This window comes from Prionailurus bengalensis, chromosome D1, assembly GCF_016509475.1.
Source record: "Prionailurus bengalensis isolate Pbe53 chromosome D1, Fcat_Pben_1.1_paternal_pri, whole genome shotgun sequence".
In the NCBI taxonomy this organism is placed as follows: domain Eukaryota; kingdom Metazoa; phylum Chordata; class Mammalia; order Carnivora; family Felidae; genus Prionailurus; species Prionailurus bengalensis.
The window spans coordinates 16052508-16068704 of NC_057346.1; the positions used below are offsets into that span (position 1 = coordinate 16052508).

The following is a 16197-nucleotide window of genomic DNA, read 5'->3' on the forward strand; positions in this document are numbered from 1 at the left end:
TCTGGGTGCTAGGTTTATATTTTGTTTTTGCTCACCGCAGTTCTCTAACACAACTGCAATGAAAATGTATTACTAGTATAATTTAAAAACTATTTCCCAGAGGTCTCCAAATGAAACTCTAAGACATAATAAAAGATGGTTTATAGGTTGAGTTTTCATAGACTTTGCCTTTTTTTCTAGAGATCAAATCGCTCTTTGTGCATCCTTTCCTGGCTGAGCGCATCATCTCCATGTTGAACTACTTCCTGCAGCACCTGGTTGGCCCCAAGATGGGGGCCTTAAAAGTCAAGGACTTCAGTGAATTTGACTTCAAACCCCAGCAGCTCGTATCAGATATCTGCACTATCTACTTAAATCTTGGGTACCTGAGATTTAACTGGGCAAGCCAGAGGGAATGCTAATGTTTTAATTTGGGATTTTGATAATGGAATGACTGGTGATTATGTGCGAATAGAAAAATGGTTCATTTCTAGTTGGTTAGATGAAGGAATTTTATGTAGTTTTAATAATGAAGTGTTGTATGACCTATGGGACATTGTTCAGATTTTTCAACATTCTGCCTTTATCTGTGCAAAGATAAACTTTACTAGTTTTAACCAGTGTTTGGGAAAGCAGTATTCTTTTAAGGTTGCAGGATACTTGATAGACTTCCTTGCTAAAAACTAGAAGAAACCTTTCTATAATCAAAAGAACATTCGTGGCGTGTAAGTGGTGGGGAGCCTTGTTCCTCGACCCAGATGTTATCTCCTTCATTGACCTACCCTCTGATGTTCAGTTTTTTTCTGATGCTGACCTTCCAGGGATGAGGAGAACTTCTGTGCCACCGTGCCCAAGGATGGACGTTCCTATTCCCCAACTCTCTTTGCACAGACAGTCCGAGTCCTGAAGAAAATAAATAAGCCCGGGAATATGATTGTGGCTTTCAGCAACTTAGCAGAGAGAATCAAGGTGAGGAGGAGAATTTGTTTATTAATGTATTCAATAGAAATCGCTTTGTTGACTCAGCTGTTCTTCTGGTTACCCTATTTCAAAGGGTAAAAAGGATATTGTCTTGAGAAAACAAACATGATTCTTGCCAGGCAGTGAATAAGTAGAACTACCTTGTTTTTATTTTAAGTTTGTATTTTAAATCCAGTTAGTTAACATACAATGTTGTATTAGTTTCAGGTGTACAATATAGTGATTCAGCACTTCCACACATCACCATATCGTATCATCACTACCATATTAATTCTCTTGTCAACACGAGAGGGAAGAACAGAAAATCGATTTAAGAAACTTCTACTGGAAGAGAAGAATGTACAGATTTTTATAGGCTGTTTTTATGAAAACTTCTCTGCACAGTGTTACCAATAGGTTTGAAAATCTATGTCATTAACCCAGAACTTTTTCGAATAGAATTCAAGATCATTTGTTTTTAGTCGTTTGATTTTTATGGATTTTCTCTGTTCATTATATTTGTACTTAGTAGTTGGCTTATATGGGAATAGTCATTCATTTGATAGATAAAAATACTGTCTTATATTCAGCTAATCCCTCTGGTTGAAGTTTGATCGACCTTCATTAGCATTACAAAGAAGGGAAAATCATGGCACCGACTCTAATAGAAAACCTTCCTTATTAAAAAAAAAAAAAAAAAAAAAGAGTGGTGTCTGGGTGGCTCAGTCAGTTAACCCTCCGACTCTTGATTTCAACTCAGGTTATGATCTCACGGTTCATGAGTTTGAGCCCACATCGGGCTCTATGCTGACAGCTCGGAGTCTAGAGCCTGCTTTGGATTCCGTGTCTCCCTCTTTCTCTGCCCCTCCACCGCTCACACACTCTCTCTGTCTCTCTCTGTCTCTGTCTCTCTCTCTCTCAAAAATAAATAAACATTAAAAAATTTTTTTAAATAAATGAACTGTTTAAAAAAAAAAAGCAAATCTTCCTTACTGACATCAGTGTTCCCTTCCTTGAGCTACTTTTTGAGTTGGGTTCCTTCTTGCCTAGAGCTTACCCAGGTGGCTTCTTTTTTTTTTTTTTTTTTTTTTTATTGTTTTTTCAACGTTTATTTATTTTTGGGACAGAGAGAGACAGAGCATGAACGGGGGAGGGGCAGAGAGAGAGGGAGACACAGAATCGGAAACAGGCTCCAGGCTCCGAGCCATCAGCCCAGAGCCCGACGCGGGGCTCGAACTCACAGACCGCGAGATCGTGACCTGGCTGAAGTCGGATGCTTAACCGACTGCGCCACCCAGGCGCCCCCCCAGGTGGCTTCTTGAGGAACTAGAGTCATGAAGAGATCAAAATGTTGAAGCTACTTTAAACTCCTCCTACACCTGTTTGTAACTAAAACCAGAAGCTGCCTTTCATACATAGACTGCATGAGTGATGGAGCACTGTGTAAATAATTCCTCCCACCATCCCCTTTTCAATTATGACATTTACAGTAGGGCTGTTGCCAGAAGGATCTCCCATGTGATGGGTTTCTTTTTCTGTTAACACTTAAACCCATCTCCAGTCATGACCGCCAGCAGCTGAGGCAAACTGAAGTTTCAGACTTAGGGTTGAATGTTAAATTCGCTTTTATAATACCTGTCTTGGCTTGTGTAGAAAAGAAGGCTGAGGATTGTCATGGTCTCTGTAAAGAACACCCAAAAATAACCCTTGAAGATGAAGGTATAGTCAGTGAGCGTTTTGAATTCAGCGACTCTGTGAAGTCACCTTAACTACCAGGTTTTGCGCTTAGTCTCTAGCAGACCTCCAGCAACAGGAAGAGGAGACGTACGCAGACGCCTGCGATGAGTTCCTGGATCCCATCATGAGCACGCTCATGTCCGACCCTGTGGTGCTGCCATCCTCCAGAGTCACTGTGGATAGATCCACCATTGCCAGACATCTGCTCAGGTATGCCGGCCCCAAAGAGCAGCCCCAGGCAGCAGATGCACGTTTGTTTGCTCTCCTCTTTTCGCAGTTTCCTAATAGAGAGCTGTGCGCCCAGTAGGTGTCCCACGTTCTTGATTTATTAGTGAGCTGGGGAGGCATTTCGGTAGAGGTGTATCGCTTGATTGGTAAGGATTTAAACCTCCACAACAAGACACTCCGTTGAGAAATTTCCTTAAGGAGGTCCTCTCTGGCAGTGTATGTTACGAATTAGGTCAACCTGAAGTAGAAGTTGACTGAAACTTGTTTTAATTTTATTTCAGTTGTAAAAATATAAACGACCAGTTTGTTTTGTTTAACTTGGTTTTTACACTGTAGCCATCACATGGGTTAACCCATCTGCTGCTGCTGCTGCTGCTGCTACGGTACTCAGCCATGGTGGCCACGAGGTTCACCAAGCCTGCAGGCCGTACGTGCTACATTAGATAGAAATGGGTACTGAGAGACTCTTCCTACTTAGAAATTAAGTTCTAGAAGTTGACCCAAACTTAAGGAAATACTGTTGCTTAAACATCGCAAAAAGGGATTTTCGACTTCATGGTATTTGGTATTAAGCATTTACTATATGCATAAGGCTGTACCAGATGGTATGTCTTTTCCAAAGCGTCAGTGAAAACTTATATTTTATTGTGGCCTCAGGATACAGACAGAAAACTTAGCAGCCCTTAAAGTATACTAGAACCTCTTACCTGTCAGGAAACCATAATCTGCATTGACTTATGTAGCAGTCAGCCAACTAACTCAGGTATCAGTCTACAGGGCTTTATCCCTTAAGATCTTAGACTGTCTCGAGAGTCTGTCACTAAAACTACAAACAGCTCTTTACGCTGACATGAGTGCACAGGCTCTCTGCCTCAGGGAGGGACATCCAATCAAGGATCGTCTGAACAGCAATGTCGAAATAAAGTTTGTTAAGAAGCAGAGAGACCACGTAGCTAAAGAGTCTGCAGAACACCCCAAAACCACTCTTTCTCATCTCATCCTTTCTGGCCTCAAGTCGGCACTCGACTCTGTCACAGTGCGGTCTAGCTTCAGTCCCACAGGGAGATGCACCAGCTGGTCTAGCTTGGGCTCCGGGTGTCAGAACTTGCGGAAATAACCCCTTTCCCTTTCTCTCTTTGTCCCAGTGACCAAACCGATCCCTTTAACCGTAGTCCCCTCACCATGGACCAGATCCGGCCAAACACAGAACTAAAAGAAAAAATACAACGGTGGCTCGCAGAGAGGAAACAACAACAAAAGGAGCAACTTGAATAAATTACTGTGAACTAAACGAACCAAAAACCCAATCCCAGAGTGTAGATAAACAATTGTTTGTGGTTTCTCTCTTTTTTTGGTTCTGTTCCTTTTCTTTTTCTTTCTTTCTTTTTTTTTTTTACTAGATTAGAGAACTGCTCTTGCTCAAATTATGATACTTTAGATTTATTCCTAAGAACTTTACAGTGCTCTCCTGGCTTACAGGAAATTATGTTTATTATAGCAGCACCAAGTTTAGAAACGATTGCTAATTGTACCCTTTGTTCTCTCTTCCTACTCTTTTTTCTTCCTTTTCCTACCTTAAGTTATATTAACTTCAGCTACTAAAACTTCCTGCCATCTTACTGTTGTTCTTCCAAGAACTGCTCGAACACCTTTGGTGAACACGGCTTTTAAGTATATGGGGTCACATATTTCAGTGACAGCTGACACCACCAGAAAGTCCTATGTCGTCAAGCTATTTACTAGTCTTCATGACCCGGATGTCAGCCCTTTTCTTGTTACGGCTCCGCCATGTTACAGAATAACCTTTCACACAAAGGCAGATACCTTGATGTTTGAGTAGACTTTTGAATACAATAGATGAGATTTTCAAAAAGGAATCTGATGCAATTTCTGTTGGTAGTTCTTAATTTTGTGTTCTCTTGTAACTCAAAAGATCCCATGAAATCGCCCCTGGGGTTATCACTACCCAAAAACTTATATATACCCCATAATATTTTTAGGAGGATTGGTAGGACAGACATGAATTGTTGACACTTTCTTCAGAAAATTCTGAGGTGAAAGAAAAAAGGAAGAAAACTGTTGCTATAAGGACTAGGCTTGAGTAGAAAAGTTAGGGAACAAATACGGTAACCATGAAAAATGTCATTTTAAGACACTCATCAACAGCATATCTCAGTATATATATACACCATGTACATTTTTATATTGGTCTAGTGTAAACTGAGTACCACTCTATATTGTCTCTTCCATGGTAAGATGTATGCAGTGTGTGGCCATGTTTACTGACACACTTACTCTAGACAAAATTCTGAGACTATAACATGTATATAGTTAACGTTTGTTTGGGCCTGTGACCCAATTTCCAAGATCTGCTTCTAACTCAGCCTTAGATCATCAATTAGCAAAGTAGGAATTTGAGCACAACCTTGTCCACAGCCAATTTAAATATCCACTTAGCCCTGTGTAGTTAGCAGGCGGATGGGCCCCACTTGTCCAAGTTGAGCTCGCGCTCCCTACTCAAAGGTGCAGCTTACCATGCTAAGTGAGGCACATTCCCCCATGGACTACAGTACTATCCCCGTAAGCCTGAATATATCATAAGTGACAGAGTGATATGATCTAGAAACAGGGGTCACTGCTTCATTTTTAACCGTGGCCTCTTTCAGAGAAGATGGTAGTTGTACGATATTCCAGCACAAGTTGCTCTAAGCAGTCCTTGATGTGCTTTTGATGGTGTCACTTGGAAAACCTCGTATCAGCGGGAATCCCACACTAGGTAAAGTTGCCTGTTGCTGTTGCTTATAATGAAAAAAAAAAAAAGGAGTCTAGGACTCTTGGAAATGCCAGAATGTAAGATACTAATTTAGTCTGCAACCTGGGCCTTTCAGGCTTGGGTTAACAGGATTTGTTTATTTTCTTAAGATGAGCTTCATTTCATATTTATTAGCCTCCTGCTCTGCGAATGAACTGTGTATAAAAAAATAAGCTTCTATCTACTTGCATTTATTTTCCAAACCCAATGTAATAGGATGTTTTGTTTTGTTTTGTTTTGTTTAAGCGCAGAAAAGACCAGTTTTAGGACAAAATTGGAGGAAAAATGGGTACAAAACCTCAGAAGGCAGCTGTTGCCAGCAGCTTTCTAGTTAACAACCTCTATGCTGCCTCTTGTATCTGTGTCTGTACTCTACTTCTGTGGTCTTCAGATTGTAAGCCTTTTCTGGCAAGCCTTTTTTTTTTTTTTTTAAGTTATTTCCTGAAACTTTTTATGAATGGCTGTGGCACCATTAATGCTGCTGAGTATCTTTAAACTCATCACAAAAGCAAGTGTTTAGCTTAAGGCCACTGTTGGTTAGGAAACCAAGTGTCCTCTGTGCCTTTTTTTCTTTTTCTTTCCTTAATTTAAGAACATCCCAAAAACGAGACTAAAAAATTATCATCTTGATACACCGTGGTGTATATACGCGCTCAGAAGCTTGAAGAGATGTTTTGTTGTCTGAAACTCAGAAGCAGCTCTAAGTCTATTCAAGCAGACTTTCTGATATCCCTAGTTTTAAGTGCTGGCTTTGCTGGAGTATGATAGGAAAATGAAGACTCTTTATCAGCTCTAGTATTGCTTACCAAGAGGGTAATAACTAAACTTGGAAAATTATTTAAGTAGGTTTTATCAAGCAATCTTGGTTTATTTGGTTGTTTGGTTTTTTTTTTTTAAATATATATAGTTTTTAATGGATATGTAAAAACAAAGAAACTTTAAAAGTTTTTTACCGGTGCAGGTGAAGGTGCCAGTTCCTATTTGGTATCACAGTCTACAAAAGCTTCATTACTTTATTTGATGCTGGTTGCTAAGCAGCCATTGCCCAGAGCAGAAGTCTACTGGGTGCCTTTACAAGCCAGAGAGGCTGACGCTGCACTGTTGATGTCATATGAGGAAATAATGCACATGCTCTAACTGCAACACAGGAAAACCTAGAAACAAATAAACAAAAAAATAAAACAAAACAACAAAAAGGTTGATTGAAATAAAATTTGATCAACGTAACTGTATTTTGAAACATTCCAGGAAGGTTACTTCTTGTCAAACTTGCCTGGGGGTGTTTGTTCAAAGCTTGTATTTAATAAATGAACACCTGACTTACAACCTTTGTTATCACTTCCTTCATTACGGTATGAAAAGCTAGTGGCAGTTTCAGAAATCCCCTTGAAATTTTAGAGGACTCTGACCTTCACTTCTGTTCAAGGTGCTATCAAATGTGTGTCACCTGGCTGACCTGCCTTACCAGGCTTCTGGTCCTGGAGCTACCCAGATGAGTCTTGGGGCATGTGTTTTCCTAATCAGTTCACTTCTGGCTTCACTTTTCTTTATCAGGCCTAAACCCCAGGTCTTTCATTTTCATCATTCACTCCCATGTTCCCTGTCTTGCCCTTTGTTTCTATACCTCTGCCATGTAAGACCTCAACCTGGATTAACCCAGTCATTCCCCTCTGTTCCAGTATCCAAGCTCCAGACCGCTGTTGTAGGAAAATGAGTCTTTAGAGCAGTGTGAACACCAATCTGTGGTTGCCAACAATGCCCAGCAACCCTTCTGTGTGTCCAGAAATTCAAGCTTTAACCTTTTTTCTCCAGTTTCTCCGACCTCTCACGTAGCCTTCACTGAAGATCTTGCCTTTTCACTTTACTGGGAAGATAAAGACTTCAGAATTTCCACTTTCAAATTTCTCTCCCATCATCCCATCCATGGGAAAAGGCCCCATGCTTCCAAGGCTAATCCCACCAATTTCTGGTCTCTTCAGGTATCAATTCTGCATCTTCTCTCTACCTTATTTATGTTCCACATCCTTATTTAGCTTTCTGACTCCTCTTCCTTTATAGCCATATTCACTCACTCTGGTTTCTATCCTAATTTTCTCAAACTGCTCTAATATTTCCATATTGGTAAATTAACTTTCTCATCCTTAATTTGATTTCTCTGGAACATTTGGCAGCTGATTTTGGCACTGAAATGATGCTCTTGGCTCCTTGATATCACCCCTAATTTTTCTTTCCACCTCTGTTCCATCAATCAGATCCGCTCAGGTTTCTCCAGGGTACATACCATTATGTTTTTCTCATCAAATGCCACTTCCCTACATTATAATCTTTGCTTCCGGACATATTAAACTATAAAGTTTCAACCGTGTGGTAGAGAGCTTCTGTTACACACCAATTCAATCTTTTCTGGAAGTCTTCCCAGATCACCACCACTCATGGGATACTGATGCCCCTTGCCTGTTTACACTGAAACCTCTTGCGATCCCAACTCCGCCACTCACTAGCTATGTGGCCATTTATCAATCTCAGACTTAAATGGGGTCACTGCCTAACACACAGGCTTTCTTTAAATTCCAAAATGCCTGGCATACTGGAGGCCCTCAGTCAATGTTTTCTGGTTCACGTCTGCGCAGTTCCTTGTGGCTCACCAGTGAACCGGGAGAGCCCAGATCTCGATACAAGATGTGGGAGAGATCGGGGTTAGAAAAGAGCTAATGAAAGGCAAAGGACTGCGTCAGATGACAGGTGATGTGATGTGGCGTTTGCTCTGCCCATAACTTTCCATATTTGGCTTAGGACCCTGTCTGCCTTTAGAAGACGATCGTGCTGACCTAGGAACACCTTAGACATGCCTTCCAGCCCTAACTTCCCACGTTCTCTCAGAAAAGCGCCTACGACACCCCACGCAAAAAAAAACTACAGATCCGCGCCGCGCTAAGCACTGGAGGCTCACGGCGCATGCGCCCGGCCTCCGCTCGCCGGCCTTCCGGGCCTCCGCGAGCGGCTGCCCCAAGAAATGCCTGTTTCTCTGCGGAATCCCACTGCTCTCTACGTGCTCTCTGACCTCACCTTTTCATATCCACTTTCTCCCCTGCGACTGAAGAAGATAATCTGGCCAGCTGGATTCCGGAAAGATAACAGGACACCTGAATACCTGGGACCGGCGCGCCAAGAGGAGGCCTGACCTGGGAAGCGGAACGGGGTCCTGCGGCGGGTCCTTCCGGGGGGTGACATTCAGCGGGCGTCCGGGGAGACGGACTCTCCATCCTCTAACCATGGCCCAGTTTGTCCGTAACCTCGCGGAGAAGGCCCCGGCGCTGGTGAACGGTGAGCGCGGCTGCGGGCTGCCAGGACGGGAGGACCTGAGAGGAAGACGCGGGCGGTGGTACCTCGAGGGGCCGGCAGGAACTGGGGCGGGGCGGCCGGGGCTGGGGGTTGGGGGGTGGGAAGCAGGGGCCGGTCTGCGATTCCTCTAGCCTTCCTTTCGCCTGTCCTGCAGCTTGGGTTCTCGGCACGGCCTAGGATCCCTGAGTTGTAACCATGACGCTGTAGGAGGGAAGAAGTGTTCGGGAAGCCTGCAGTCGCCCGGCACTGCCGCCATTACGCCCCCTTCGATCTCAAAGAGTTGGGAATATGGAGGGATGGCCCTGGCAGCAGAGCGAGGGAAAAGGAGGGCAGAGACGAGGGAAAGCAACGTAAATTCGGCCGCATCGGGTTGTCTGGTTCTCGCATGGAGTATCTGGAAGTGTACATAAATCTTTAGGGATACGTGTGCTTTGGGACGTTGACTGCTTTCTGTCCTGGCCAGATTGGGAAATGTTTCCTTAATGGAAATGTTAGGTGGAATTGGACTTTGTGGGCAAGTACCCCCGCTCCAACAAATGTAGAAAGGGAGGTCTCTGAACAGTAGTCTTTACTATCTAGCTTAACATTCGAAGAGTTTTTCCAGTTTGATAAATCTGAAGTCTCGCTGGAAGGCCGCTGTATTTCAGAACAATCCTGAACAGTGACAGTCCCGAGTAGGAGTGTCTTCTGTCAGGAAATAATTGCAGTTGTCTGCTGGGTAGCAAGCCATTCATTTTATTTCCAAGGCGAGGTAAACTTTTTAAGTAAAGGTAATGTTTTTGAACCATTGTTATTGTGACTGGTACCTTTTTATGCACCTTCTTCCTTTCCTCCCATCAGCAGCCACACAATGAGTTCTTGAAGGCCTTGCCATAATGCTTGGTTCTCTCCTCCTACACAGCCCCTCGCAGTCTACTAATTGACACATTTTCCCAAAGAACTTGAGTTTCCAATGTTACTAAGATCATCTCAGTAACTGTTGTGATGACTGTTGGTGATAAAGTTCCATGCAATTTTACATAAATGAGAAGGAGGGGATTGTGGCTTCATCCTTTGGACTTTGTGGGTGATTTGAAGCAAAATTTTTTAAGTTTCAGGTGGATTGTTTCCCCCCGACCTTGGCTTTCACATCTTTCAGGTGGTGCGATTGCAAACGAATTTTAGAAATAAAATCCAAAAATAAAAGTAATACAAGAATTTTTTTTATTATGAACTAAACTCTTCCCTCTATTAGTGTGAGTAATTGAAAGATAGCAGTTATTCTTCCAAAAGTACTCAGAGAACTCAGCTGGGACCTGGAGGGTAGATAATGGAAGTATATTTTGCTTTGTAATATACTTCAGTGTGTTAAATGTGAATGTTAAGTATTAAATAAAAATTGGGGGTCATGGCTGGCTCAGTCGGTGGAGCATGCACTTTTGATCTCGGGAGTTGTGGGTTTGAGCCCCACATTGGGTGTAGAGATAACTTAAAAATAAAATCTTAAGGGGCGCCAGGGTGGCTCAGTTGTTGAGCATCTGACTTTTCGTTTCAGCTCAGGTCATGATCCCAGGGCCGTGAGATCAAGGCTCCAAGATGAGAGTGGAGCCTGCTGGAGATTCTCTCTCTGTCCCTCTCCCCTACTCACTCTCGCTCTTGCTCTCTAAAAAAAATTAAAAAATGAAATAAAATCTTTTTTTTTTTTTTGAACTTTTTTTACGTTTATTTATTTTTGGGACAGAGAGAGACAGAGCGAGACAGAGCATGAACGGGGGAGGGGCAGAGAGAGAGGGAGACACAGAATCGGAAACCGGCTCCAGGCTCTGAGCCATCAGCCCAGAGCCCGACGCGGGGCTCGAACTCAAGGACCGCGAGATCGTGACCTGGCCGAAGTCGGACGCTTAACCGACTGCGCCACCCAGGCGCCCCAAAAATAAAATAAAATCTTAAAAAATATTACTGTCTGTAAGGGCGCCTGGGTGGTTCAGTCCCTAGAGCATGTGACTCTTGGTCTCAGGGCCAGGAGTTCAAGCCACGTGCTTGGCATAGTTTACTTTAAAAAAACAAACAAATAAACAAAACACCTATGTCTGTTAATTCCCATAGGGATACAAAGAAGCTTATAAAAGTAATTTTATAATCAGACTTCTCCAGAGAAGTCATAGAATCTAATGTTTTTTTCCTATTTGCCAAACTTGAAACTTTATTTGGATTGTATCAGTTTTTCCATTAATCACTTTCTGTCCCAGGAGCCAGTACAGGTTCCACGTTGTATTGTTATTTCCGTAGTTTCCTCTGGCATGTGAGACTTTAATAGTTTTTCTTACTTTTCATGACCTTGACAGTCTTTACGGTGTCTATGTAGATATCTATCTAGGTATGCTATAAAGTTCCCCAGTCCGGATTTGTCTGGTATTTTTCTCAGGATTAGTCTGGAGCTATGGGTTTTGAGAAAGAATGCCACAAGTGCCCTAATCACATATCAGGATGTACATGATACCCATGTAACATCCATCACTGGTCAAGTTAACTTTCATCATTTGGTTAAGGTAGTGTTACTAGATTTCTCCACTGTAAAGTTACTGTTTTTCTCTTCCCATAACCTCTTCTCCAGAACAAGTAACTAAGTCTACCCCATGGCAGGGGCTAGGAGCAGCAGCCAACAGCAGGGATTCCATCTCCTGTAGGAAGGAGTATTTACATATAATTAAGTGGAATTTTATGAGAAGGGTTTGTTCTCCTTCCCCGTTTATTCAGCCATTTATTGTATGGACTCCTGTACATTTATTTCATACTTAGTGCCTCCAATAGTATGTTATTTATTTTGTTCAAATTGTTGCAGCCTTGGCCATTGAGAACTCTTTCAAGGTTAGCATATCTGTCCCATTGACTTGTACTACAAGATCCTCATGTTACATTTTCCCTGCCCCAGTCTTAGAATCAGCCATTTATCCAAGGAGCCCTAGTTTCTTTTGTTGGACAATGGTATTTTTGAAACTAAGATCCAGGCACTGAGATAGAGGGCGAGAGAGAGTCCCGAGCAGGCTCTGCACTGTCAGTGTGGAGCCCAACGTGGGGCTCAATCCAACGAACTGTGAGAGCTGAAATCAAGAGTCAGACACTTACCTGACGGAGCCCATCATTTATTTATGTTTTATTCCTTATATATATGTAAAGCAGTTTCAAACTTTTTTTTTTCTTTTTTTTTTTCAACGTTTTTTATTTATTTTTAGGACAGAGAGAGACAGAGCATGAACGGGGGAGGGGCAGAGAGGGAGACACAGAATCGGAAACAGGCTCCAGGCTCCGAGCCATCAGCCCAGAGCCCAACGCGGGGCTCGAACTCACGGACCGCGAGATCGTGACCTGGCTGAAGTCGGACGCTTAACCGACTGCGCCACCCAGGCGCCCCTCAAACTTTTTAATCTATACTCCCTGAAAAACAAGTTTACCAACTAAAGTACAGTGTTTGTGTACAGAGTACTGATTTAAAAAAAAAAAAAAAAAAAAGAATGAGGGGCACCTGGGTGGCTCGGTCGGTTAAGCATCTGACTTCGGCTCAGGATCGCACGGTTCATGAGCTCATGGTCCGGGCTCTGGGCTCCATGCTAACTGCGGAGTCTGCATGAGATTCTCTCTCCCTCTCTCTCTGCCCTTTGCTCACTCACACCCTTTCTCTCTCAAGCATAAAAATTTTTTTTTAAAGATGAAATATCTGTGGTTGAGGATAGTTTTAAAGACAATCACACAAGACTTTGTACTCTTTGATGGCCTCATCTTCTTTGTAGAATTGTCTGTTAGAGCTTTGCGTCTGCTTGAAGATTTACCCATGGCTCTAAGCACAAAGGATGATACAGATAGTAATTCTGAGAGTAGTGAAATACCCAAATACAGGAAGCTAATGATAGGAAAAGTACCAAGAACCTTGGATAATCGATCTGTCGATAGTGGGCACTTTATGTGTGTTCATGCATTTGTGCTGTTTTTGTTAACGTTTGTCTTGTGACATTTTTTATAAAATGCCTTTCTCGCTGAAATGACTACCATAGTTTCACATCTACCCTGGTTATTAATGGATTTTTTTTTTCTCTGAAATCGTAAATACCTTGAGGAATTTCAGCATAGTAATAGATTTGAGTTTTGGCTACTCTGAACAATACTTGTAGGTTTTATTGTTATTGGTGGCGTTTTGAAGGAGCAGCAGCTGGGCTTTTGTTAAAGAAAGATTTAATTCACATATTGATGAGGATACCAAAAATGGGCCCTAATTGGTATAATTCCATCCGGATTTGTGGCCAACATTGTGACAAGTTTTAATCTTATTCTTAAGGATGCTGTTCTGTGTAGCTCCTTCCCTCCTCTTCTGCCCCGTTCCCTTCAAATTTTCTACTCTCTTTGCCAAGAAAATAATGGTTACGTTGCTGCTGTTGTCTTGCTTTTGGATCCAGCTTCTAGTAACTTTACAGTTAACTAGGTTTGCCGTTCATAAATGAAGTAACAGTACTAGCTGGCCACTAGCGAAGTCGTGGCATAATTGAATGTGTTTCTAGCTTCCTGCCTGATTGAGCGTCCCTGTGACACAGGTGTTCTGCATCTTTAAAAGCCTCTTGTTACCAGGGAGCAGCTTTGACTTTTCACACCGGGTGCACATTTGGTACAAGCAGTGAATGAATGTGATGCATGAATAAATATTTGTGTCCAGCCCACACATCTGCTTCTTTCGGTCTCTAGTGAGTTCATCCTGGTTTTTTGTTTTGTTTTGTTTTGTTTTCCAGCTGCTGTGACTTACTCGAAGCCTCGATTGGCCACATTTTGGCACTATGCCAAGGTTGAGCTGGTTCCTCCAACCCCTGCTGAGATCCCTACAGCTATTCAGAGCTTGAAAAAAATAGTCAAGAGCGCTCAAACTGGTAGCTTCAAACAGCTTACAGTTAAGGTAACTATAGGCTAAATGAAAACGTATGTGCATAACAGAAAATGTCTTCCCTTGGGATTATTCTGATTGTTTTGGTTAATACATGTATTTTCCAGTGAGGCCGAAACCTAAATAATGAGAGATAATCTGTTTCTTGACTGCTGCGAAAGATATTTACCTTTCTAATTTTGTCATCTGGGTTGAAATAATTCAAGCTATTTTATGTCTTCGTTTCCTATTAGTCGTATAACAAAGAAGTGAGCATTTTTACGGGGCACCTTTTTTCCCTCTCCTGTTTTGGTTAGTATACTGAAATAGGATGGCTTACTTTGCTGATTCTATACTTTTTTTCAATCTGTAGTCCTGGAAATATTCCCAGTGTAGCCAAAAGATCTCTTGGACTATATCACAATCAGGAGGCTAACACTCATATGGAAGATAAAAATACCAAAACCTAGCAAGCACATCCCGTAACATGAAGGGTTATTGAATTGCATTAAGATAAAATCTAAAGACTGTAAGAATTGGAGCTTGGATTTTATGTTTGCTTGCTTGAGCCAAACACAGGATACAAAAAACCCTAAATAACTAAATTACTGCTGCCTTTAGAATCTACATCCTGGAAAATAGTTATTTTTCAGGAGACTTCCAATATTTCTGGTCTCTTTTGAAGGGGAAAATGAAAATTCACATCCAGGTACGTAAAGGAACAGGCCCAGTTGTGTTGTGGGAAAGTACTTTTTTCAACTAGAGCTTCAAGATCCATGGTTGCTTGCGTGCAGCATTGCTTTTAGGAACCAGTCATGTGCTTTTTTTTGCTCTCAGGGCAGTACAACATTGATCTGGGAAACTGAATATTCACTGAATACTTGGAAAGAGTTAAACCAAATAATAAATGAATAAAGGGGAAGACCAAGCTCTTCAACTCTCAACAAACTCTCTTTGGCCAGACAGAATTGTCTGTTCTGAGACTTGCCTTCCTATCCTTTCATATGAATGCCCTGTCGAAATGTGTCAGCTCTTTCCAGGATGTGGGTTGTTTTAGGGCTCATAAAGTGTCTCATAAACTAATAATGAAAGGGTTAAGTCAGTTCAGCTCTTTAAAGAACGCTTTGAAAGAATTTATAAGCTCTGGACTATTTACCTTACATAATTGAAAGTTCAAGTGTCCTCAGCAGTTGAACAAAGTTAACATCGGTAATTCTTGACTTGGGCTAAAATTGCCCTCTAAATGAATAGCATCCTTATATTCTGTTGCTTACTCCTGGAAGAGAATACTTTTAAATATGTAAGAAAAAATGTACATTAAAATTTATGCTGCTTTTTTCAGGAAGCTCTGCTGAATGGTTTGGTGGCCACTGAGGTGTGGATGTGGTTTTATGTCGGCGAGATCATAGGCAAGCGTGGCATCATTGGTTATGATGTTTGAAGACCAATCTTTAACATCTGTCTGTATTTGGTTTGTTATTTGAGTGTTTTTGGACAATATGTGATCAGACTGGTATTTGAATAAAATAAGATAATGTATCAAAATCAATGTTTTCTCTATCAGACACTACATGGAAGGATCACAGTTTCTCTTGATAATAAGAGGAGTTGTCTTTTGCTTTAATACAGCTCTGAGTCCATGTCTTTTGCTTAGCCTAAAATCGGAAAGGATCTACGTGAACATACCAACCTGGGGTATGCATTTATGAGGATAATTTGAACAATAGATTAACATTCTCATTGAGTCTTTAAAATAGATGATAAATTTATTTCCAGAATAGGGAAAGTCTTTCCAGGGAAAGACTTGGGAAAACTAGAACTTGCTACAGTAGGAAAAATAGTAATACCACGTGCCAAACTGATATGGTTAAATCGTGTTAGCAATATACAAAGAACAAAATTTGGATGGTTTCTCTTTGCCAAAATCAGAGATAGAATTTTTTGATAACACCTGTATTTATAAATGCTGGAGTACTTGGTGATATTCTGAGTATCTTTGTAACGTCTTTAACCGCAGGACATAGCAAATGAGAACCAGGATGTACATTTTTAATCTAATTTTGATGTGTATTATATTATTAATCTATTCTGTTTTTTCCAGTTTTATGATTTTTAGACCCTATCTTTGCAAAAATAAGATACCCTGTGGGTATTTAAATAGCTACAATTTAGGGGCGCCTGGGTGGCTCAGTTGGTTAAGCATCCGACTTCGGCCCAGGTCATGGTCTCACCGTTCCCTAGTTCAAGCTCCGCGTCG

At 41.6% G+C, this 16197-nt stretch overlaps 2 protein-coding genes across 4 annotated transcripts in view; both read left to right on the forward strand.

Annotated features, from left to right (window-relative positions):
* Window positions 1-7042, forward strand: part of UBE4A (ubiquitination factor E4A) — a 35781-nt gene extending 28739 nt beyond the window's left edge. For 2 of the 3 annotated variants that reach the window (XM_043579488.1, XM_043579491.1), the window contains 4 exons: window positions 181-361; window positions 801-948; window positions 2729-2886; window positions 4050-7042. In XM_043579488.1, the coding sequence (XP_043435423.1) occupies window positions 181-361; window positions 801-948; window positions 2729-2886; window positions 4050-4179 (617 nt within the window). In that variant the 3' untranslated portion in view covers window positions 4180-7042. Of the gene's footprint in view, window positions 1-180; window positions 362-800; window positions 949-1161; window positions 1613-2728; window positions 2887-4049 lie in introns of those variants that run through there. The other variant, XM_043579490.1, reaches the window with a different exon arrangement.
* A 1616-nt stretch (window positions 7043-8658) lies between these two features.
* On the forward strand, window positions 8659-15485 carry ATP5MG (ATP synthase membrane subunit g). The gene is made up of 3 exons (XM_043579492.1): window positions 8659-9040; window positions 13813-13973; window positions 15283-15485. Exons 1-3 carry the CDS (start codon window positions 8989-8991, stop codon window positions 15379-15381), a joined length of 312 nt encoding a protein of 103 aa, XP_043435427.1. The 5' UTR covers window positions 8659-8988; the 3' UTR covers window positions 15382-15485.
* Window positions 15486-16197: the final 712 nt, after the last annotated feature.

What these genes read in the sequence shown, in the direction of transcription:
- ATP5MG (XM_043579492.1), top strand. Translation starts at nt 8,989, where the DNA reads ATGGCCCAGTTTGTCCGTAACCTCGCGGAGAAGGCCCCGGCGCTGGTG. An exon ending in GGCCCCGGCGCTGGTGAACG is followed by an intron (nt 9,041 to 13,812) that starts GTGAGCGCGGCT and finishes TTTGTTTTCCAG; the next exon opens with CTGCTGTGACTTACTCGAAG. An exon ending in TCAAACAGCTTACAGTTAAG is followed by an intron (nt 13,974 to 15,282) that starts GTAACTATAGGC and finishes TGCTTTTTTCAG; the next exon opens with GAAGCTCTGCTGAATGGTTT.